Source organism: Tarenaya hassleriana, unplaced genomic scaffold, assembly GCF_000463585.1.
Source record: "Tarenaya hassleriana unplaced genomic scaffold, ASM46358v1 Cleome13, whole genome shotgun sequence".
NCBI lineage: Eukaryota > Viridiplantae > Streptophyta > Magnoliopsida > Brassicales > Cleomaceae > Tarenaya > Tarenaya hassleriana.
The window spans coordinates 298,024-321,036 of record NW_010963495.1 but is presented as its reverse complement, the minus strand read 5'-3'; the positions used below and the strand labels follow the sequence as shown (position 1 = coordinate 321,036).

The 23,013-nt window shown below is 38.2% G+C and overlaps 6 protein-coding genes across 8 annotated transcripts; 2 read left to right on the top strand and 4 right to left on the bottom strand.

Annotated features, from left to right (window-relative positions):
- Positions 1-102: 102 nt before the first annotated feature.
- Positions 103-4,708, bottom strand: LOC104807206 (CBS domain-containing protein CBSCBSPB3). Its single transcript, XM_010532391.2, has 14 exons — positions 4,212-4,708; positions 3,701-3,869; positions 3,482-3,614; positions 3,187-3,357; positions 2,887-2,965; positions 2,670-2,783; positions 2,004-2,070; positions 1,581-1,686; positions 1,425-1,483; positions 1,158-1,264; positions 941-1,071; positions 729-817; positions 523-612; positions 103-426 (listed from the first exon to the last, which is right to left on the bottom strand). The coding sequence occupies exons 1-14, from the start codon at positions 4,370-4,372 to the stop codon at positions 241-243; spliced, it is 1,662 nt and encodes a 553-aa protein (XP_010530693.1). The 5' UTR covers positions 4,373-4,708; the 3' UTR covers positions 103-240.
- A 2,023-nt stretch (positions 4,709-6,731) lies between these two features.
- LOC104807205 (aspartate--tRNA ligase, chloroplastic/mitochondrial) lies at positions 6,732-11,018 on the top strand. 2 transcript variants are annotated; one of them, XM_010532388.2, is made up of 15 exons: positions 6,732-7,153; positions 7,392-7,535; positions 7,664-7,773; positions 7,878-7,989; positions 8,095-8,166; positions 8,393-8,484; positions 8,645-8,765; positions 8,921-9,043; positions 9,225-9,420; positions 9,512-9,699; positions 9,786-9,857; positions 9,990-10,088; positions 10,199-10,279; positions 10,411-10,468; positions 10,664-11,018. In XM_010532388.2, the coding sequence occupies exons 1-15, from the start codon at positions 6,779-6,781 to the stop codon at positions 10,831-10,833; spliced, it is 2,013 nt and encodes a 670-aa protein (XP_010530690.1). In that variant the 5' UTR covers positions 6,732-6,778; the 3' UTR covers positions 10,834-11,018. The 2 variants fall into 2 exon arrangements, with proteins under 2 accessions (XP_010530690.1, XP_010530691.1); XM_010532389.2 differs by having other exon boundaries at positions 6,966-7,153; positions 7,397-7,535.
- A 2,343-nt stretch (positions 11,019-13,361) lies between these two features.
- Positions 13,362-14,326, top strand: LOC104807204 (agamous-like MADS-box protein AGL61). The gene has a single exon (XM_010532387.1). The coding sequence runs from the start codon at positions 13,581-13,583 to the stop codon at positions 14,277-14,279; it is 699 nt and encodes a 232-aa protein (XP_010530689.1). The 5' UTR covers positions 13,362-13,580; the 3' UTR covers positions 14,280-14,326.
- A 333-nt stretch (positions 14,327-14,659) lies between these two features.
- LOC104807202 (myb-like protein X) lies at positions 14,660-16,917 on the bottom strand. 2 transcript variants are annotated; one of them, XM_010532386.2, is made up of 2 exons: positions 16,738-16,917; positions 14,660-16,201 (listed from the first exon to the last, which is right to left on the bottom strand). In XM_010532386.2, exon 2 carries the CDS (start codon positions 16,107-16,109, stop codon positions 14,844-14,846), a length of 1,266 nt encoding a protein of 421 aa, XP_010530688.1. In that variant the 5' UTR covers positions 16,110-16,201; positions 16,738-16,917; the 3' UTR covers positions 14,660-14,843. The 2 variants fall into 2 exon arrangements, with proteins under 2 accessions (XP_010530688.1, XP_010530687.1); XM_010532385.2 differs by lacking the exon at positions 16,738-16,917 and adding an exon at positions 16,512-16,726.
- A 1,837-nt stretch (positions 16,918-18,754) lies between these two features.
- LOC104807832 (pathogenesis-related protein 1) lies at positions 18,755-19,358 on the bottom strand. The gene has a single exon (XM_010533256.1). It carries the CDS (start codon positions 19,356-19,358, stop codon positions 18,861-18,863), a length of 498 nt encoding a protein of 165 aa, XP_010531558.1. The 3' UTR covers positions 18,755-18,860.
- Positions 19,359-22,146: 2,788 nt separating this feature from the next.
- LOC104807201 (pathogenesis-related protein 1-like) lies at positions 22,147-22,860 on the bottom strand. Its single transcript, XM_010532384.1, has one exon. The coding sequence runs from the start codon at positions 22,813-22,815 to the stop codon at positions 22,342-22,344; it is 474 nt and encodes a 157-aa protein (XP_010530686.1). The 5' UTR covers positions 22,816-22,860; the 3' UTR covers positions 22,147-22,341.
- Between the last annotated feature and the right edge of the window lie 153 nt (positions 22,861-23,013).

Sequence of the window (23,013 nt, the reverse complement as noted above, 5' to 3'; positions counted from 1 at the left end):
AGAATGTCTCTAATGATATATCAACGTTTAACCGCAAAGCGTTACAGTTATTCCGATTTTTGGCAATTGACGTTTTTTGTTTGGTATACGTTATACTTTTTCTTCTTCTTCTCCAACTTTAAATATCTTCCGGGGGGGACAAAAAAAAAAAAAGACAACCAAGTAAAGTACTTTAAGTTCTTCAACTCGGCCGAAACAGTGGTTTTTTTTCCTCGAACCGTTTAGGTTTAGGTTCCATCCTCAAATCTTGGAACGTTTCAAGTAGATCAGACCACCGATACTCATTACCGCGACGCCCCCCGCCACCACGCCGGCTTGCCAAGTCACCCATCCGCCCCCTCCACTCGTAGATTCCGTCGTGTTCATTTGCTTATTACCCTTTTGCCCATCCGTTGATTCAGTAAAGTCCAGATGTAGCCGCAAGACCTGTTCCGCAAATATTTTTACGCTTTTACGGGTGAAAACGACGGTAAAAACTCGGATTTTGGTTAGAGGAGGAACAAGAGAGAGAGTTGAATTCACCTTTTTCCCGGCGGACTTAGCTGCTGTAACAGCGCTGGTGAGATCGCCGTCTGCCGTGATTAGAACCTTGTCGCCTTCATCGTCCTCGTACTGTTGGAAATCAAACCCGGAGAAGAAGAAGAAGAAGAAAACATCGGTTACAAATGCCGGGTTTTAATTTTATTCTGTCTTACAGCTTATCAATGACAAGAACTCTGAGATTTTACCAGAAGTTGAGGGCGTTCAAGATTGTTGTCATCGCCATTGCCAATTCTTTGCATCACCATAGTCATCAACTCTTCCAGATTTTCAGGAGCTGAAACAAACAGACCATATATCTCTAAGAATGTAATATGAAAATGGGAGTTCATATTTTTCTTTTTCCTTTTTTTTTGTGAAATTTGTATTTAGGAAAAGTGGAAACCGAGTTCAAACTGACCTGAAGTAACCCGATGAACACGGCCCTTGAGATCTTCGAATTTGAAGGCAAACGAGTTCCCAAGTCCTACCGATAAAAAGGACTGCTTCCCTGTCTCTGCACCGTCCGAATGCATCATTGCAGACATTTCACTACAAACAAGATTAATTTCGATAAGTTATAGGTCCGGGAAAAGCCAGATGCCGGAAAAAAATTCAGATTCGTAAAGCTCTGAAACCTGTGAGTATCAAAATCATCCTGAGGCTCTAAGGCAAGTGCCGAATCCCAAAACTTCTGCATCATTGTATTTGCCATATCATTAACAGCTCCTGTACTGTTCTCAACCTACAAAAAGTGATCCATAAATAAACCATATTCTCTAGAAAAGATTTGTGAAAAAAAAAAAGCCAATACCCTTCATATTTCATTCTGCAGACTGGCTATTTCATTACAGCATAGTTTCCATCATAAGACAGATAACATATGAACAGAAAGTGAACATTACCATAGAAATAGCTGCGTGAGTTATCTGAAGAACATCCACACAAGCCGCAGGTGACCCATCTGCACCAAAAAAAAAAAACAAAGCATTTAACTTATAATTTGCAAACTGTAATTATTGTGAGAAAATTAAAAATCAGTTGAAGAAATGGTCACTTGCCTTTATCTAGAACAGGAAGATGAAGAAACTTCCCGTCATGCATAATATGCAAAGCATCGAGAATTGTCGTTTCCAACGCCGCGCATTCTGGATTTGGTGTCATTACCTGAGAAATCAAAGGAATGGAGTGCAATACTTAAACTAGAACTCAAGAGAAGATGTCCACAAAGATATGCTAATACAGACATTAGAATAAATGATAGTCTAATTCTTTATGACATAGAATATCGTAAGAGTTGAAGAATATGAGGAAACAGAACACTAATCCCAATCTCTTTTCACACAGGCCAGCAACATTCATTCCATTGAGTGATCCAATGCAATGCAGTCAAATATAATATTCATTTTCACAGATAGATAGAGGAATATAGCGAATGTAATCTTATGAAATATTTTTTGATATCTATGGCTTTCAATTCAAACCTTTTCGACAAGGGTCAGTTCAGGAGACAAATTTTGGGCCACAACTCGCATCAGAATGTCCTTTGAACTGCAGAAGACAAGAACAAAGGTCAGGGAAAGGAAGAAGCTGACCAGAAATGTACAAAAAACCTCACCAATAATTTGAATTAATGGTGAGGTGATAAATCACAAATAATTTTGCATAGGAAGAAAATAATACAGTAACAACCAAACATTTGGATATGATAGACTCATAAAAGGCCGTAAATTACTGCATGCAAAAAGTCTAGCAATTACTGAAGGTAAATGATCTTGAAACTCAAAGATCTCTAAGCTCAAAGGTGAAAACAAAAAAAAATGATGAAGGGAAATCCGACCTTCGGATTTAGCAAAAGGAAAATAAAGAGATTTTGAGGATTCTAGTAAAAATCTGTATCCTTCTTACCAAACTCGGACTGCATATAAGCGTCAAAGAAGGTGCACACATTATATAACAGGTAATATTTCTTTGCGTTCACCTACATGTCTGAATAGCTTACCAACCATTAAAACTATGGACCCTAAAAAATCTAATATTACTATGACCAAACATGTCATGTCAGAAACAGACAGGAATGGATAAGGGGGCATCAAAGAAGTCTATAAAATTAGACACTTATTTAAGTGGCCATAAGCAAGGAGCAGTACGTTAAAATCCCCTGAACTTTGTTCCCGATCGTGATGACGACAGAGTTAACCCGAAACTCCCGCATCTTTTTCGCTGCTACATAGACAGGATCCGACGGTGATACAAGTGCAACCCTGCAACCAAATGGCACTACAATCGGTAAAACAGACAAAATTAACAGATTCTAATAAGAGAAACTTTTCGTAGAAATTTACTGATCTCAGACAAGAAAAGTACTTTGAAGTTTCGGTTATTATAGTAGACAAAGCAGGCTTGAACATCCGCTCCCTCAAAGTTTCAATGAAAGCATATGGAGCTGGAAGGGCAGCAAGGAAACCGGTAAGTGATAACTGTGATATTGTTATAACATTAACTATCTTAGGTTTTTGACAAGCCTTCTTTGAGATATATCAGGATTTACCACTGTATAAAAAGGGGCAAAAAATGTCAGGATCATCTAGCTATTAGCAGCTGAATACTTATACGTTAATATGAAATAGCTATTAAAATGTTATTAGGTGGATATGGAGAACAAACCAGAATATCCGCTTCCCCACTGACGCTCCACACCTTCCACTGCAGCAGCTAAAGCACTGCCTTGCTCCGCGGCTTTTTCCATCCTCGAAATAGCATCATAGAGGCACTTGGTAATATCCAACAAAGCTATGACTTCACCATTCTCTACAACGGGCAAGTGCCTGAATTTGCCTATTACAGAACACAAACCAATTCAGCAACTGTGAGAACCAGATTCAAATTATTTCAATACAACTAACGAGTAACCAATCACTACAGTAACAATTTGAAGAGATGACACAGAAAATAACCTAACCTTGCACCATTTTCTGAAGAGCCTCAATGGCCAGAGAATCTGCAGTGACAAAAATAGGGTTCCGGGTCATGACCTTTGACACTGTGGTTTGCTCTGGTCTCAGCCCTTCTGCAATAACTCTTGTGGCTATATCCTGCAAACATGCATTGAAATAAGATGGACATCATCACAAAAAACTGTTTCAAAAGAAAGTTACCAATTTAACTGCCGATAGCAGACCTTATCAGTAACAATCCCCGAAAGAAGAGCATTGGCATCGGTCAACAAAACTGCATCAACACGTCGAGCTGCCATCCGCCTACAAGCATCGGACACCGTGGTTCCCTCAGGAATAGTGAGAGCTTTGGACAACCTTAGCTTCTTCACTGTTCTCTCTCCATTAGCAAGCCTTACACCAAACCAAAATCATTAGCCAAAAGGTCGTGTAAAATCAATTCCTCCTTTGATTTCCTTCGATACTGTACATCTCATTAGTTCCGGAATAAGATGTAGCCATAAAAGAAAACACACATTACATAAAGGCCAACAAACCCTGTACAGCTAAATAATCAAATTTCACAAGCAACCATCGAAAACCAGCTCTATCCAATCTTGAGACAAGGAAACCATAACCCCAGGAAAGCATCAAACTCAACTCTTCCCCAGCAAAGCAAAGTAACGAGCTTTTTCCGGTCGGGCTAAAGGATTTATCAGAACCCTAAAAGAAACGAATCAAATGGAGATTACGTACGGTGGAGCAGGAGGCGAATTGGGCTTCGATGTGTTTCCGTTCACGCTTCCATTGACGCTTCCGTTATCCGATTGGACTGGTTTCTTCGATGCCGACGGGCCTCGCCGTACACTGGAAGTGCTCCTCCTTCCCGATGAAGGTGGCACCGTTTGGGTACTCATAATCGATAAATCTAAGATTTCTTTTGCCTCGCTCCTTCCGAAGAAACCCTAAATCCTCAATCTCAGAAAAAACAAAGGGAAATGACAGAGACGATATAGGAAATGCAGCCTCCGCAACCGCCTACAACACGCTCGGCGGCCCGGAGCCGCTGCGATTAATGGCCTTGTCGGGTCACGAATCCAAGAAACGAAAAACAAAAATATCGTTCCTTCTTTCTTGGAATTAACAGAGGTTGTTTAATGTTGTCGGATCTCTGAAATTTAGTATAAAAGAGACGACGACGAGGGAGAAGAAGAAGAACAAAAAAACGGCCAGGAAAAAAATATGGGCGGTGGGGAGGCTTGGGGGCAGAATATGATAAATTGTTTTTTTATTTTTTTATTTGTTTTTTATTTCCATTTTTCTTTCCAGTTTTGTTTACCTTTTGAATGGTGAACAATTGAAAGAATTTTGACTTAATTCAACAGCAAAAATGTTACCATTTCAAAGTTTTATTACTTATTAAACTTGCTTTTTATATTAATTTTATAAATTTAAATTTTTTCTTCTATAGCATCAAATTTTTAGTTACTAATATATATTATAAATAATAAATTATTGAAGAAAAAAGTTAAAAAATAATCACTCTAGAACATACCTAATATCAAAACTAAAAATGAAATTGGATGTTGATTATTAAATTGATTGAATCTTTATATTTTTTTTTAACAGGATGGGTTTTTTTTTTCTGTGGCACCGTTTTCACTCTGATTTTGATTTAGGTTTCATATATATTTTTTTCTTATTCACATATATGTGGACCGCACGATGAGCTTTCATCACTTTGGTTTTTTCCTTGGCACATATAATTAAATTTTGTCCGCGGTCTAAATTAAGGTGTGTGATGATTGGTTTATATTTATCGCATGTGCCTTATACAACCTTGAACAGCCACCAAATGTTATACACATACACACACACATATATATATATATATCACTCATGCTTTTTGTGCTCCGTATTGATTTGCCAATATATTCTTTTTGTTTTCATATTTAAGATATTTTAATACAACCACACGCAAAAAAAAAAAAAAAGATATGAAAGACAAGCAGAGGACATGATCCATAAAATTTTAAGGAAACATTATCTAAAAATGTGCAAATATTTTATTATTAATTTAGACCGCAGACTAATTATCTTACAAATTTATAGAATAAAGTTATATTAAAGTAAAATACGTAAATTCTGTATAATTTCTATTTATGTAATAACACTAATTTATATAACAACACTAAAAATACAATTTCTTTTGATAATGGTCAAACTTTGATGCATACTTTAAGATTGGAGATAGAGAAAAAGAAAATACTTCTGTAAAAATTGAATGAAATTCTGACATAACATAAACAACAATCATTGTTGTTTCATTTTTTTTCCTTAACAAAATATCATTTTGGAGATTTTACACGACAAGTCATATATACAATCATAGTGAAAAAATTATAGTTTTCCATTATTTTACAATTTTTTCAATATAGTATAAAACTATTGACTTAATCATTTTCATTTATTAATATTTTAAAATTGTTATGAAAAAAGAAGAAGATAAATTATGGGATGCTCGATCCGATCCATAGAAACCCAAAACAAAAAATGGAGTATTTGAATTTTGAACACCATAGATTCGGATTCGTCAGCACCAACACTTTTTTTCCTCGAAAGATTATTCTATCTTATTAATTATAAAGTCATCAAACCATAATATCGTTTACTATAGTATTTAAAATCGTCGGTCCAAATGCTAGGAGGGCCTTCAATCAACGGTCCAAATGGCATCTTACTACTTTTTATAAATATTCTCATTGACCCTTTTAATGTGTTATACGAAATCGTTATATTCTTGAACCCATAAGCAAAATCTCACTAAATTATCACCACAAATAGTAATTTCTACAACTGCCTCAAAGAATTACAAGTGGGAGGGGAGTTATTTAGCATTTTCATTTCGAATTTATTTAAGCTTAATGATCACAATAAGATCCATATTTACAATTTACAATAATTATTAATCATAATAAGATCCATACAAACATTCGAGCAAAATCGATAAAATCCGAATACGCCAGAAATCATCACCAATCACACCGACTTCATTCCGGTTTACATAAGTTTCCTATTTTTCCCCAACTTTGAACAAACCGAACCCAAATTAAAGTCGTACCGAATCTAAAAATCGCCATATATTATATATGCCCTAAAGGCGGTTGCGGAAAAAACGTGAAACCAATTTTAACCGGTTTGACCAAACCGGAATAAAACCGGTCCGGTTTCTGTCCCTGACAATTTCCTTCGCTTCAACTCTCCTCATCCCTCAAAGAGACGCAATCCTTAAACCCTTCTGTGTGTTTCTCTCTCCGACAACAATGTCTCTCCTTCTCCGAGCTTTACCTCTTCGTCCATCACCGTTCTCTCTCTTCGTCCCCTCCTCTGCCATCTCCGCCCTCTTCTTCTTCATACCCAAATCGAGATCTCCGATTCCACGAACCCATAGAACCTTCTCCTCTTCCGCCACCGCGTCTGTTTCGGCTTCCCCCGGCGACGCCGTTGTGAAGTCGCCGCATTCTCCGACGTCTCCTTCTCCGTCTAGTCTCCGATGGGTCTCTCGAACTGGGCTTTGCGGTGAATTATCAGTGGAGGATGTTGGTAAAAGGGTTCGCCTTTGTGGATGGGTCGCTCTTCACCGCGTCCATGGTGGTCTCACATTTCTCAATCTTAGAGACCATACAGGCATTGTTCAGGTATTCATATAAAAAGATTGAATCTTTATCTGGTAGATTTTAGTCTGTCGTTGGGAGAGTGCAAGTTATGCTTCATAGTCTTTGGAATTCCAGGGGAAACTGTACTTCTACTCTTCTAGCAATCATAAATTTCGACATTTTCTCAGTTGTTTTGGTTATTTGTCTGTTTTTTCTTTCTTTGTTTGGAAACTGGTGCCCGTGATTTGTTTCTAGAACAGTTGAAAATTTCATGTTTTAGGTTAGGACGCTTCCGGATGATTTCCCTGAGGCACATGCCATGGTGAATGACATGAGGCTTGAGTACGTTGTTTTGGTCGAAGGTACAGTCCGGTCTAGGCCAAATGAGTCAGTCAACAAGAAAATGAAAACCGGATTCATCGAGGTACTTTCTTCTTCCCATTTTTGTCCATTTGTCTCTACCCATCCCATGTGCCCGACCCGTCACTCTTTGTTCATATCCTTCTCATTTTAGCTTTCTTTGAACTTGACATTGTCAGTGTGTTGCACTAGGTAGTTGCAGAGCATGTTGAAGTATTGAATCCTGTGAGATCAAAGCTTCCCTTCCTAGTGACTACTGCAGATGAGACAAAGGATTCGGTTAAAGAGGAAATCCGCTTAAGGTGAATATTGGCCATTTGAACCAACCTGTTAAGATTGTCTATTGTAATTTGTATAAAAGTTGCTAACTGGTGCGTGGCATTGGGTTATGCTTTTTTGCTGTTAGGTATCGATGTCTTGATTTACGCCGTGAGCAGATGAAACACAATATAGTGTTGCGTCATAACGTGGTGAAGCTGATTCGGAGATATCTAGAAGATTTTCATGGGTTTGTTGAGGTAATTTCGTGCAACTCCCTCTGTTTTTCAAGTATCTTAGCTGTTTATTTTCGAAGAAAGTGTACAGTTTTCTTATCATGGAGTTTTTGCAAACTATGGTGGCAGATTGAAACGCCTATGCTCTCTAGATCCACTCCAGAAGGTGCCCGGGATTATCTTGTTCCTTCAAGAGTTCAGGTGCTTGTATTTCTTTCACCACTTCAGATTTTTTTTTTCTAAATCTTATAGTACAGAACTGGTAATTTTTGTGAACATATTGGATTGGATCTTATGTGCACTTATTATTCTGAATTAGAGAAATGATGTGTATGTTTTATCGGTAATGAGTAATCTGCCATTGCCTTAAAGCTTTCTTCATAGGAATAGGGTAGAAGCCTGATCCCATCTAATGTCTATTTTGAAGCCAGGAACATTCTACGCTTTGCCACAAAGCCCGCAGCTCTTCAAGCAAATGTTAATGGTCTCTGGTTTTGACAAATATTACCAGATTGCAAGGTTTGTAAATGATCATTGGCTCTTAATCTTATGATTAGACTACCATAAGCTGCAATTAACACAAAATTTTTGCCGGTCTACTTTGCACAAAAACAAGACTTTTGACTCCGTGGTCTCTTGCAAATTAATGTTTCCTTCTTCTTGGCTTGTCTTTTCCCAGATGTTTTAGAGATGAAGATCTAAGAGCGGATAGACAGCCTGAATTCACTCAGCTTGATATGGAAATGGCTTTCATGCCTTTGGAGGAAATGCTAAAACTGAATGAAGATCTTATCAGAAAGGTTGGGGCATTGGCAGGTTCTTGTGCTTTTACCAATTTTCAGAGACGAATGTAGCTGATTGGTTTGAGGAATTATGTGTATTAAATAGTTGATCAGCAACTATTTTCTTCGCATTTCAAGTTTTCATTTTGCTTTTTTTTTTTCCCCTGATGCAGGTCTTTTCAGAAATCAAAGGTATTCAGTTACCTGATCCTTTCCCGAGGCTTACATATGCTGAAGCAATGAGTCGATATGGTTCAGATAGGCCCGATACAAGATTTGATCTTGAGTTAAAAGATGTAATGTTCTCCGTTCGTTATTTGCTTAGAATTGCACATAGATATCTCATAGCATGTATTTGATTCTCCAGAAAGGAAATCTTTAATCCAGGATGTGCCCTTTTGAGATGTTTCTCAAATGATTAACAACAAATTTTAGAATTCTTCTTTGATGTTTGAATTCTTAGCTTCTTAACTGCAGGTATCGGACATTTTCGCGGAATCATCCTTCAGGGTTTTCGCTGAGGTCCTCAAAAGCGGTGGAGAAATCAAAGTATTATGTGTACCTTCGGGTGCGAAAAAATATTCAAATTCAGCTCTCAAGAAAGGAGATATTTACAACGAAGCAATAAAGTCCGGAGCAAAGGGTCTTCCCTTCTTGAAGGTCTTGGATGATGGTAAAGTGATGATTTTTATGTTCTTTTCCACCTTTCATCGCGGAAACATATTCATATTCTGTTCTGACAAGGTTTAAATTTTGTGATACAGGCGAGATTGAGGGGGTTCAAGCATTAGTTTCTAGTTTGGATCCAGCGGGTAAAGCAAACTTGTTGAGACAATGTGGAGCAAAACCGGGTGATCTTATATTATTTGGAGTGGGTCCTCGTTCATCCGTTAACAAAACCCTCGACAGACTAAGACTCTTTGTTGCCCACGATATGGATTTGATCGACCATGTAAGTTTCTCCCTATTTTCGGAACCATGGCTCTGAGAGATCTTTCCGGTAATGTTCATCACAACTCTGTTATATCTCGTATACAGTCCAGGCACTCGATTCTCTGGGTGACTGATTTCCCGATGTTTGAATGGAATGAACCAGAGCAGAGGTTTGAGGTACAAAATTTCCGTGCCCTCTTTGCCCGAATCATTTTATTCCTTGCACGAGAAGTTACGATTTGTGATACTGTGATGGATAATCTTGTTAAGATTGGATTGTGCTTACTGGGTAACGCCATCTCTTTCCAGGCATTACATCATCCATTCACGGCTCCGAACCCTGAAGACATGGATGACTTATCTTGTGCACGGGCCCTCGCTTACGACATGGTCTATAACGGGGTCGAGGTTAAAAAAACAGCTTCACCGGTTTTGTAGTTTCCGACGAATGTTCTCAAAGACAGGTGGAGAAAGATCTGGGTTTTTTTTCTTCACATTTTTTGTCTTTGCTGTGACAGATTGGTGGAGGAAGTTTGAGGATTTACAAACGAGAGGTCCAAGAAAAGGTGTTGGAGATCATTGGAATTTCACCTGAAGAGGTAAGGAACGGTGTTTTCGGTTGGCGATTACCGGTTTTCAACTCCTTTTTCTCACTGTTATCTCTCTCGAGGAACTTCCATAGATCGATCTTTCCATGGATAAGCCTTTATTCCGAACTTATTTGGCACAGGCTGAAGCAAAGTTTGGATATCTACTAGAGGCTCTTGACATGGGTGCTCCTCCTCATGGTATGTATGAAAGTTTTCTCCTTTTGATCATCTGAACGGATAATTTGGTGACAACTTGTTGAAACCCTAAACCCTAAAACCCTCAAAACTAGTCTACGATGATATGATACTATATCGTATCGAGATAGAGAGCAAGAATGAATAAGGCATTCCTAAACGAACCCGAGAAATTTTGAGTCTTGAACGTCGATGCAGGAGGGATTGCGTACGGGCTGGATAGGATGGTGATGATGCTGGGAGGGGCGAGTTCCATAAGGGACGTTATCGCCTTCCCGAAGACAACGACCGCTCAATGTGCCCTAACCAAAGCTCCATCCGAAGTTGATCCTCTCCAGCTTCAGGAACTCGCTCTCCGTCCCCTATAGCGTAACACTTCCCCTACCGAGCTCGTCTTCTTTCCCCTTTTTTTTTGCAGTTCTTGTTTAGGGTTCTTGAGTGAATGAAGAACAGCTACTGAGATATTGATCTCTGTGACATGTTTGAATAAATCACTGCAGAATTTGATCATTGGTTTTGGAGTTAAGAGCCTTAGACCCTCTTGTTTCCTCCACAGTTCAATCTTTAGTCTGTGTATGCAAGGGGGGCTGGGTAAATAAACCCGATTTTCGGATACCCGAACCGATGCGCGAGTCGTAGGGCTGGCTTATTTGGTTAATAACCGAATAACCGAACCGATCCGAACCGAATAACGCATAACCGTAACTGAACCAAATTAGATGTAAAACCGAATGGTTATGATTTTTCTAAAACCGAAAAAACCAAACCCGAACCGAACCGAACCGAATAAAAAAATAACCGAAAAAACCGTAAATTTTCTTAACAAAATGAATATTTTTTATCATAACTGAACAGTATCCGAACCGAACCGAATATAATGCATAAACCGAATGGTTATAGTTGTTCTAAAACCGAAATAACCGAACTCGAAAATAACCGAACTGAATCCGAACCGAAACCCGATTAACCGAACCGAACCGAACCGAATAAAAAAATAACCGAAAAAACCGTAAATTTTCTTAACAAAATGAATATTTTTTATCATAACTGAACAGTATCCGAACCGAACCGAATATAATGCATAAACCGAATGGTTATAGTTGTTCTAAAACCGAAATAACCGAACTCGAAAATAACCGAACTGAACCCGAACCGAAACCCGATTAAGCCCCCCCTAGCCGAGCCGGGCATTACGTCCATCGGCAGGACAGGTCAGGATCGACGGCAAAAAAAATCCGCTTTTTCGTGTTCGGGTGTTGGACGGCGAAAACATTTGTCCATTGGTATGTCGCCAGGCATGTTTCGGGTTAGAATCAGACATCCGAGTATTTGGGATACCCGAAAGTTCAAATGGGTCGGGCAATGGATTCCGAATTTCAAAATTCGAAAAATTCAACATGTGCGAGACATATTATTATTATTATTATTATTATTATTATTATTATTATTATTATTATTATTATTATTATTATTATTATTATTGTTATCATCTTAAATGAGCGGTTACAGAAGATGATTTTCATGTTCTTCCATTAAATAATTCGCTATGGATGTCGATTTTGCCAACATAGCAATAATAAATCTCACTCTCAAACACTGAATGCTTTATATTAGCAGTTTCAGTTTCATCTAATTGTTGCATTAATGTTTTTTTATATCATTTAGATGCGCGTTAATTTAAGTAATTGAAGTAATAATCTTTGATCCCCTTTCAGATTTTTTGTAGAATTCATTCACATATTTTGAAATTTCCTATATAAAAAATCATGTCAACTCTTATAAATATGAAACGATAAAGAGATGACGAAGTTATATTTCATGGCGTACTATTATAAATTCCTGTGTTATTCACACATTATGCAAATTGTTTTAAAAAAAATACAGAGTTAATTTCAAATCAGTGAAACATTAAATAGGATTAGCAGTTTCGGTTTTGTTTTCCTGGACAGCTTTTCATCTTAACGTATGGATAATTGTTGAAAGAATGGTTTTATAGTCATATATAAAGATATGGGTAATAAATTAATAATTGATGTGATTATAAATCATTTTCAAATCATATTCTATGAATTGGACCAACTGCTGGTAAAAATGTATTTTTTTCCCCTGTATAATTTGGAACGATGTAGGCAATATGTATTTTATATAGTTCGTGACATAAAATATGGTACGTATATACATGATTCAAAGTTATATATATATATATGTATTAGTCTAAAAAAATATTGCTTGGAAGACTCCAAAAATAGAATATATTAGTATGTTTTTATTTGAATAGATACACAAAATCAATACTATTTTTTTTATTAATTTATTTAAATTATTTAACATTGTTAAAACTGATCTTAACGGCGTTTGACATCTGACCTTAATGTTGCTATACCACAAATGATTTACCTGTAATAGCAAACTAATCTTAATAATATATATTTTTTTATTGTGGCAATTGGCAAAGCAAAAATATATTTGCTTAATTCCGAATTTAATTCAGCAAAATATTTATGCTTAGCCATAAGAAACGACAAATTATTTGCCTGCATATTAGCAAACGGTTACTAATTGTCTTATGTGAGAAGGAAATCTTCTATTGATTGGTTTACACTATGCCTTTGATGTCGATTTTGCCAACAAATTTATCATCAAAGTAACAGAAAATGATTTGATTTTAGGTGTAATTACAAAATTCCGGATGCAGTTTCAGTTTTGTGGTTTGGACAGCTTTCCGTGTTAATGTCCCGATAAAACAAAAGCTGATTAGCTCCTATAAAAAGTGATTAATGCTTTTAATCATATAAGATTACAATTTAATCGAAGTGGCCATAAAACACTTTTTTTATACGATATCTGTCAATAACTACACATGCATGGAATCGAACAAATTCTTACGCTAAGAGCATCTACGTACTCGCATTAACATGCAAAGATTTTCATAACCTACAAGAATCTTGAGATGATTTCTTCAGATCACATAAGAATTAAAACGTCGTCTTAAAACGCTATAAATACTCCATGAAAACACTCGTGAAGTTTCCCTCCATCGCCACCACACCATTACCAAGCTCAAACAGGCGAGTTCCAAGCTTTCTGCAAGAAACTCAAAAGCTTCGCTGGGAGGATGACAGTGGCGGCGGTGAAGAACAACAGCAAGAAAGGAAGCATTGGTCGTCAAAGGATTCCGATGGCGAAGATACAGAAGGAGAGCCACAGGCAGGTAACTTTCTCGAAACGCCGAGCCGGGCTGTTCAAGAAAGCGAGCGAGCTCTGCACTTTGTGCGGAGCCGAGATCGCCATTATCGTGTTTTCGCCGGCGAAAAAGCCCTTCTCTTTCGGCCATCCGAACGTGGAATCCGTCCTGGACCGCTACATCTCGAAGAACAGGAGCGTTTCCTTCACACAGACTCAGACGCAGACGCAGACGCAGACGCAGGGGAGCGGTGACAGCGACCTGAACGCGCGTCTGACGCAGGTTCTGAGCGAGCTGGAGGCGGAGAAGAAGAAGGGCCAAGTGATGGAGGAGATGAGGAAAGGGAGGACGAGGAAGAACTGGTGGGAATCGCCGTTGGAGGAGATGAGCCTGGAACATTTGATGCAGATGAAATCCGCGTTGGAGGAGCTGAGTAAGAGCGTTTTGATGACGAAACGTTCTCTGGCGGTAATGATGACCGCCGCCGCAGCGGCTGAGGCTGGGAGCGCTGCGTCTGCGGCTGCGTTTGGATGCTATGAGACTAAAGTGACTCCTTACCACATGAACATGATGGGCTCTTCTTCTGGAATCTCTAGTGCTTACAGTTTTGGTTATGGACATGGTTTCTGATTCCTACTTTTTTTGGGGGTTTGTAGAAATAGAAAAGAAAAACTGAAATAGTGAAATCAAGGCTAGTTTCTTGCTGCCTAATCATTTGGGTCATCATCATTAGATTCAAGTTTTTATATTTTTTCCACAAATTGATGATGATTGATTTTGGAGTTAGACCCATTGGTTTATAAGTGAAACATTAAATTCTATGAGCAGTTTCAGTTTGGGTTCCGGACATTCCATGTCAATGTCTGGATAATGGTCGACTTTAATGCTATTTTAATCATACAGATTTGGATTAATTGAACTGATTATAATCACATTTTATTAATTGTGTCAACCGTTTCAACATGAACAATGCACAGAGAGAGAGAGAGAGAGAGAGAGAGAGGAAGAAGAAGAAGAAGAAGAAGAGATTTACAGTTTGCAGACCAAAGTTACAGAAATGACATTTTAGCTAATGTGACAAAGAAAAAGCTGAAAAAACATTCACAGATTATCATTCTTCCAATCGCAGAGGAGAGAGAGAAAAAAAACAAAGAGCAAGACAGAGACAATGAGAATTCACTGTGTTTCTTCCTCTTACTCTGAAGCAACAACTTCTTCGTCTTCCATCCCTTCTGTTCTAATATCCGGCAAAGTCTGCAGGTCCGTGAGAGCCTCCTTCTCTTCCTCGGAAATCGTATTGTCCGAACCATCAGCCATGTTGTCTGAAGAGTCAGCTGTCTCGTCCGTTGAAGAGAGGTCGGAACTTTCCAAATCCGAATTCTCTGAGACATTCTCCGTTACGACAGACTCCGAGGTTCTGTTCGAGGGTGGAGCTTCCGTTGATGATTCTTTAGACTCGGATCTCTCTGAATCAACTGGCAGGTCAGAGGCTCCTTCCGGTGTTATGGCAGATTCCGCTTTGCTCTCTGCCAATCCCGAAGCTTCGAGACTTATTTCTGATGAGTTGCTATTATCTGTTTCCCGGCTCTTCGATTCAGGATGATCATCGGATTGTGTTTCTATTCTCGAGTAAGAACTCAATGATTCATCGCCACCGTCTTTCTCTTCTGTGTTTGTTTTGTTTGCGGAAGTTTCGTCCCCGGATTCCCCCAACCCGATTTGCTCGATGGCAACTCTGGAAACATTTGTATCGGAATTTCCTTTCTCATTGTGGGAGACTGCGCTCGAAGCATCATCAGCCTTGTAATGCTCTTCCCGTGCCTCGTGAACCGTCATATCAATTTCATCTGAATCATTGCCATCCTCGATCTTCCACTCTTCTTCCTCGTTTCTTCCATTTGATTCACTCCCCTTCTCACCGTTGTTCCCTTCCCTTTCTTTCTCTTCTTCATTCTCCCGATCAGTTTTGCCAGTTTTACCTTGATCTTGCTCATCAATGTCGTCTTCTGAACTGCCGTCATCATCCTCCATGTCTTGCTCTTCCACGAGTTTGTTCTCTTCCTCCACTCGCTTATTCTTGCCTTCCTCCTCCTCTTCTTCTTCCCTCTCCTCCTCATCACGATGCTCGTTCTCTTTCTCCTCTTCTCCACGACCGGTTTCTTCTTCATCCGCACTGTCTTCATCCTCGTCCTCCACAACCCTCTCGTTCTTGCTCACAACCCGGGAATGGGGAAGGTCTTTTCTCCCGAGCTTCGCCACTCCATCTCCGTCCCGCGATACCGTCATTGTTTTCGTATCCTTCTCATAGAATTCCTTCTTCTTCTCGTGCGAATACTTAAGTTGATAGATCAACCAGACACAAACCCCGACGAGAACGCATATCTGCAGGATGTGCTTCCACTTGATTCCCTTGTTTGCCCTTTGGCTCCTGCTCGTTGTCGTCTTCTTCGTCGTCATCATCACCACCACCACCACCACCACCACCACCACACAGAGTCCGAATGAATTCACGAAACGAAACCAAAACCAAAGGGCCAAAATATTTTGCTTCCCTGTGAAAATTGGAAGACAATACAACAGAACAAGTGATCAAGTTCAGGCAATTCGGAATCTGACAAACTTTGATCAATCATTTCACGACCATATCAGATGAGACGACATGCATATAACAGAAGAACCAAACGACCCTGTTGTCCAAAATGAGAAAACCAAAACGCGAGAGCTGCTTCAAATCCTAAATTAAGAAACTACAAGGATGAGAGATTCTAACCAAACCAGACCAAAATCCAAACCGAACCCTAGAAAACCTAGTTACAAGAACAGTAAACAGACGGAAAAAAGAACAATTCATAAGAAACCCACCAAATTTTGAACTCAACAGGACAAATCCCATCGACCAGAACCCAGAACCCATTTCACGAAAGGAGCTAAATTTTTAGGATCAGACGAGAAAAGAGAGAGCCCGCGAAGAAAATGCAGGAACATGAGCTTGAAACTGAGAAGAATCTAACAAGGGCAAGTGAAGATCCGATTGATGTCTTAAAAAGACGAGAGGGAGAGAGAGAGTCAAAGATGTTTCAGACAGTACCTGGAGAAGGAGAAGCCGTCGAATCGTTTGAGATGAATTTGTAAGAAGAAAAAAGCGGCTAAAGTACGAAACTTTGAAGGAAAGAGAATGTGGACGATAACAGTGTCAAGACACAGACAGACATAGCAGCGAAGAGGGCGATGAGGCGATTGTCTCGTGGATTTGTCTCCTCAAAAAACAATTTTTTTATTCTATTTTCTATTATTAGTATTACTGAGATATAAAATTATTTTCTCCCCCGACAGAGAATAAGCATGTATATATATATATATATATAGAAATATCTGTGTATGTATATATGGCATATGCCCGCGACTCATATGTGCCGTCCCCAGTCCAAGAGATCTCGGAGAAACTAACGCCAATCTAAAATGAATCACGTATGCAACTGTACGGATTAAATTTAATTTTAAATAGACTGATTTGATATTTTAAAACTAAACTAAGTTAATTCAAATTAAATCAGGATATGATAGTAAATAAATTTAAATAAATATCTTGTAAAAAAATTAATTTATTTTATATAAATCAAAAAAATAAATTTGAAAATAATAAAATGGAAATATCTGAAAAATAACTACTCCACGTATCCCTATATCAAATCTGTATAGTAAGCAAAATACAAAAAAAAAGAGAATGAAGCAAGGAAATTAGGCAAAAGGGAATATAATTTAAAATTGTAACAAAAAAGGAATTAATTTGAAAATAATAATAATAATAATAATAATATTTTTATTTATTTATTCATTTATCATCATCATGTGGAAATAACCTTAATATAGTTTTATAGATGTCTCGTCGGGTTCTTTGGAGTTGTATCTATTAGGCACACGGTGGAGTCCATTTCGTTTAGTCGTATTTTTTGTTCTCATACTCGAGCGTCTTTTTTGTAGCTTTTACCCATTTTCTTGATTAGTTTGGAGAAATTAAATTTTAATTTAATACTCTATAGAAATTAATATTCCCAACCATATATATACATATATCAGATGAATAACATAGGCTACATAGCGTTAAGTTCTAGGTAAAATTCCTTTATTTCTTGCGGAATTACGAAGACTCTGTCTCAGTCAGAGGCTTCTGGTTGGGTTTTGAGAAAACCGCACATTTTCTCTTGGTTCATTAATTTGCAGGTTAACCGGTCTGGGTTAAGGGAATCCGATTCATTTCGTGCCGTTTTGCAACCGAAGGAGAGAGAAAAGGGAGTTCAGCGGAGAATGAGGCGACAGAGGGGAGGTCAGCGGTGACCGAGCATGGGGATCGACGACGGTGGTACTGTAAGATGTGTCTAGGTCTAGGTCGTGTCTGTTTTTCCTTTCTTTCTCACATTTCTTGGTTGTTCTTTGCGGTGAGACTCCGGCGTTTGTGGAGATCCGCCGTTTTCTTCTTCGATTCCGTCGATAGTGGATTCGCGGGGTATTCTCCGGCCGAGACCTAGGGTCCGTGGGACCTGAACTCGTAAAACTCGGTGTCTTCTCCTTCTTCTTTTTTATTATATAGTTAAATATGTTGATGTTATTAAAAACGATACAAAGTAATTCGAATTTCTGAGTTTCTTTAAATGGTGGGAACCTATCACCACAGTCCTTTGAACCGGACACCGGTCGATCCCACGGATCGGACAACATCTCGGACAGTAAACTCTCCGGCTCCGTGCAATAGCCGGCAAACCACGAGGTAAACCAGTCGAAATTGATCGGTTTAGAGAAAATTCATACCTCAAGAGGAATCGAACCCATAACTTCAGTTAGAAGGGGCTTGTCATTTTCCAACTGAGTTTAACACCTCCTAAATTTCTGAATTTTGAACATTGTGTTTTTTTATTCAACTATTCGCAGTCGCAAATTAATTAATATCAATTACGATTTCTCTAATGCCATCTTTTATATATCTTTGTTAGTGTAAGAGATTTATCCAAGTTAGGTTACCAAGTGGAGAAAGCTTAAGTTTTGGTCTCTTTTGGGAAATTCTATAAATAAAAAAAACTGATGATAATTATACAAATAAACCCGGATGTTATTGTGCGGATAAAAAAAGAGAGAGAGAGAGAATTCCACAAATGCAAACTGTTTTGACTTGCCAAACACACGACACATATAGATACAAAACCATCATAATCTATTTTAGTATGGTTTGGTCCCAATGTAATTCCCCGGAGGATCATAGTTGCACACTATAATAGTTGAACCACTCTCACACTTGACCTTACCACAACCGAGCCGAGCCGTGTCACGCCACACGACCTGCGTGTAATGCCCACAGGCCGGACCACGGCACGAGTTCGAGTAATAGTCATAGGAAGATTTCTCGCCCACCCACATGGCCACGGCCTGAGCCGCCGTGAGATCTCCGCTCCCAAACGCCAAATTCTCGCCGTAGGGTCCAGTGGAATGTACGAGGGCGCAGTCACCGGCCCTTTGGTTCGCGTAGTCCTGAGCCACCGACGCTAGCCCGTCGTCCCATTTCAGTGGCTTGACCCTTACCTTGGCTCGAGCAATGTTGTGTGGTATGAGATAGTCTTGAGAGGAATCTCCCGAGTATTGGTAATACTGTGAGTACTGAGCGTTGGAAATAGTGATTAGGGTTACGAGAATCGCGAGATTCGCTACCGCTCGAAACATTTTTGTTGCGTTTATTTACACAAATGGATGGGAAGTTTCATGGGTACTTATAGAAATCGAGGGAGAGGGTCTAAAAGTTACGTACTATATCAGTGATGCATAAGGTTAGGGCATAAGTTGGTGGCACGTTCCGTCGTGGTTTTATTTGAATAATTAATCATTGATTTCTTTCCATATTTTTTGATGAAATCTTTTGTGCACGTCTTTTTGGACGGCAAATGATATTGAAAAATGAGGGATTAGGGTTACGAGAGATTTTATTTAGAATAAGATAAGTTGGACTGACCGTCTTGGACGGCTGATTGGGATATCTTTGAAAATGTTCATGCAACATTAAACAGAGATATCATATATTGGGGGATGTAAATAAGATACAATCTCAAATTATACGATCCTGTATACGATTACATTTATACATATACATATACAAAATATACTAAAAATACATCATCTGGGTAAATGTTTTATCAAACACTCACAAATAATTTTATCCGTTTCACCGTGATACCAGCGTTTTTAAATTTTAAGTTGATATATATATATATATATATATGTGTGTGTGTGTGTGTGTGTGTGAAACGAATGATTTTGTGCGAGATAAACTTTTTTGTGTCAACAATATCGGACAATTAATATTAGAAAACAAAACATCTCCAAGCAAAAAGAGATAAGGGTCTTATTAAATATGCCACGATCGAGACGGCTTATTCGTGATTGATTTTTGTATCATATATAGATCGATAGATAATATATAGTTCTCCATATCTCAAAACTTTAATCATCCGATCTGAGGGATGTTGAAGACTCTGCCCTTCGGATCAAGCGCAAGGTACACTCTGTTACAACAGAAGTCCGGAATCCCAACTCTTCCTCCCGGGATGATCACTACCGTCACGTTCGGATTCTCTCTCTCGATCTTCGCTTTCGCCTCTTCCGGACTCTTTCCTCTCAGCTCAGGCCACATAAACTTCTTCCCTGCGGTTTTTACGTGTCGAAATTCGATTGTTATATGTCTCTCGGACAACCGTTTTCCGAACACGACTTGTGGTTCAAAGTCAGGTTCCAACCCATGATTTTAGAGATACAAGTATATATGAGTGGTTGGACCAAAGTAAGAGATAGAAAATGAATATGACTCTTTCAGAGAATCATATACCATTGGCGCAACAAATTGGATCTGTGCATCCACCAGCCGCACACGGAGGGTAACGAGGCCAAACAGACATGATCTTGATATTAGTTTTTTGTTATCTTTTTAATGATTATTGCTAAACTTGAGATGTGATCAACAATTAGATGCACACCCACTGTATATATAGCCCTAATCATAGCTCCCAATGGTAGGAAATGAATTATAAATTACCATTAAATGTACATATCGTTAGTTTCCCGATATGAATTATAACCCTAACGGTATGTTTCTCCATCTTGAAATATTTTTTTTTCTCTATTCTAAAGCCTGACTCGAATTGTCAAACAAAAATATGTGGAAAAATGTCATAATGTATCACAAACGTTTTAAAGCTTTTTTTGGAAGAATATGGAATGTCATTTTTTTCATAAAAATTAATGTCGAGATCTTATTTTAAATGTCTAAAAAATTTCTCTCATAATGGAAAAATTTCAGATTTTGTTATCTCCAACTTATTTCTTCTCAAATAGAGAAAATCTCCGGAAAAAAAAACCACGTACTTTTCAGATATCGACAAAAAAACCTGTTTTTTTATTACAAAAAAATGTTATACTAATACTTATTCACCAAAATATAGTTGTACTTTATAAATTCTAATAAATAAACCCCTAAATACAAATACAAAAAAAAACGCGGTCAAAAATCTGTTCAACCTAATCCAACCGATATATATCCGAACCGATTAAAATAATATACTAGATTGGATATGAATATTTCAAATCCAAAATAACCAAACCCGAAATAACCGAACCCGAAATAACTGTAAAACGAATACACCAAACTCGAATTAACCGTAACCGAATATAACCGTTTATCTACTTATATATATGTCATCACTTAATATCCAATATATTCTAAATTTAATTAGAAAAATTAATATAACGATATTGGATTCACTCGAATTTGAAATATTCATATCCAATCTGGTATGTTCATGTATATATCGGTCGGATTCGGTTCGGTTATTTCGGATTTGAAATATTCATATCCAATATGGTATATTATTTTAATCGGTTCGGGTATATATCGGTTGGATTAGGTTTGGACAAATTTTTTATCGTATTTTTTACGTTTGCGTTTAGGGGTTTATTTGGTAGAATTTATAAAATACGGATATATTTCGACGAATAAATATAAGTATAGGATTTGTTTAGTTATAAAAAAAAGTACAAATATATTTTTGTTTGATATATGAAGAGTACAAATTATATTTCGGCGAATAAGTATAAGTATATGTTTTTTTGGTAATAAAAAGGTACGAAGTTTTTTTGGATACGTGAAGAGTATATGATTTTTTTGGTGATTTTTCCTCTCAGATATTATTAACGGATGGGAAAAATTAATAGCAGAATTAGCAGAAAAGAAAATTCAATAAAACAAAAACCAAATAAACAAATCCAAGACGATTCTCATTAGGTTATAAAAAAAAGAAGATGATTATCATTGGGTTGCAATCCCTACTATATATAATCATCACTTCGCAGGCCAAATGAAATGACCAACGTGTTAACACAGAATCTCTTCGTGATATATAGATCAGAGTTTAGTTGGAGCAAAGGTCCATAATATAATTTATCATGAAAATAAGTACAACATACGCGTAATTCAGTACGGCCATGCACGTACAGAATCGCGATGCATATTATTCAATCACAACAAGTATAATACATAGCACAAAACACAATAAAAAGCAGAGAACGTAATCATCAAAATCTGAGAGATTGATGGGTTTTTTTTTTTTAATTGAAATATACACACATATCGCGTATGTGTATATATATATGTATGTGTTTAGTAAGGCCACTGGCCGATGAAGTTGCCACGAGGATCGTAGTTGCAAGTGATGAATGTTCCGCCGTCGTCACACGTCACTTTGGCACAACCCAACCTCACCGAATCTCTCCACACAATCTGAGTATAGTGTCCGCACTGCTTCCCAGCACGACACGTGTTCGTGTTGTAGTCGTAGTCTGCCTTCTCGTCCACCCACATTTTCACGGCGGCGGTTCCCGACAAGTCTCCGCCACCCCACGCTATGTTCTCTCCGTAAGGTCCGCTCGAGTGGGTGAGACTGCAGTCTCCTCTACGCTGGTTGGCGTAGTCCCGCGCGTAGGCGGCCACCGTCTCGTCCCATTCTATGGGCCCCACTCCTACCTCGGCTCGGGCCTGGTTGTGTGCATCCACGTAGTCTTGTGGCTGGTCTTGCGCCCTCATGGGACCCACTAGGGCTAGGACCAAGGCGATGACCAAGATTAGGGTTTTCATCTTTTTTTTTTTTTTGTTGTTGTTGTCGTTTGGGTTTTGGTGTTGTTTAAGCTTTGTTAGGGCGAGATGTAAGGATCCAAAAGAGAAGATGTATATATAGAGGTCTCTTGGGGTTATTTAATGGATAAATATTAAAACTTGTAAAATCTTTTTTCTACATAAATAACACTTGTAATTTTTTGTATTCTAATCCTTTTT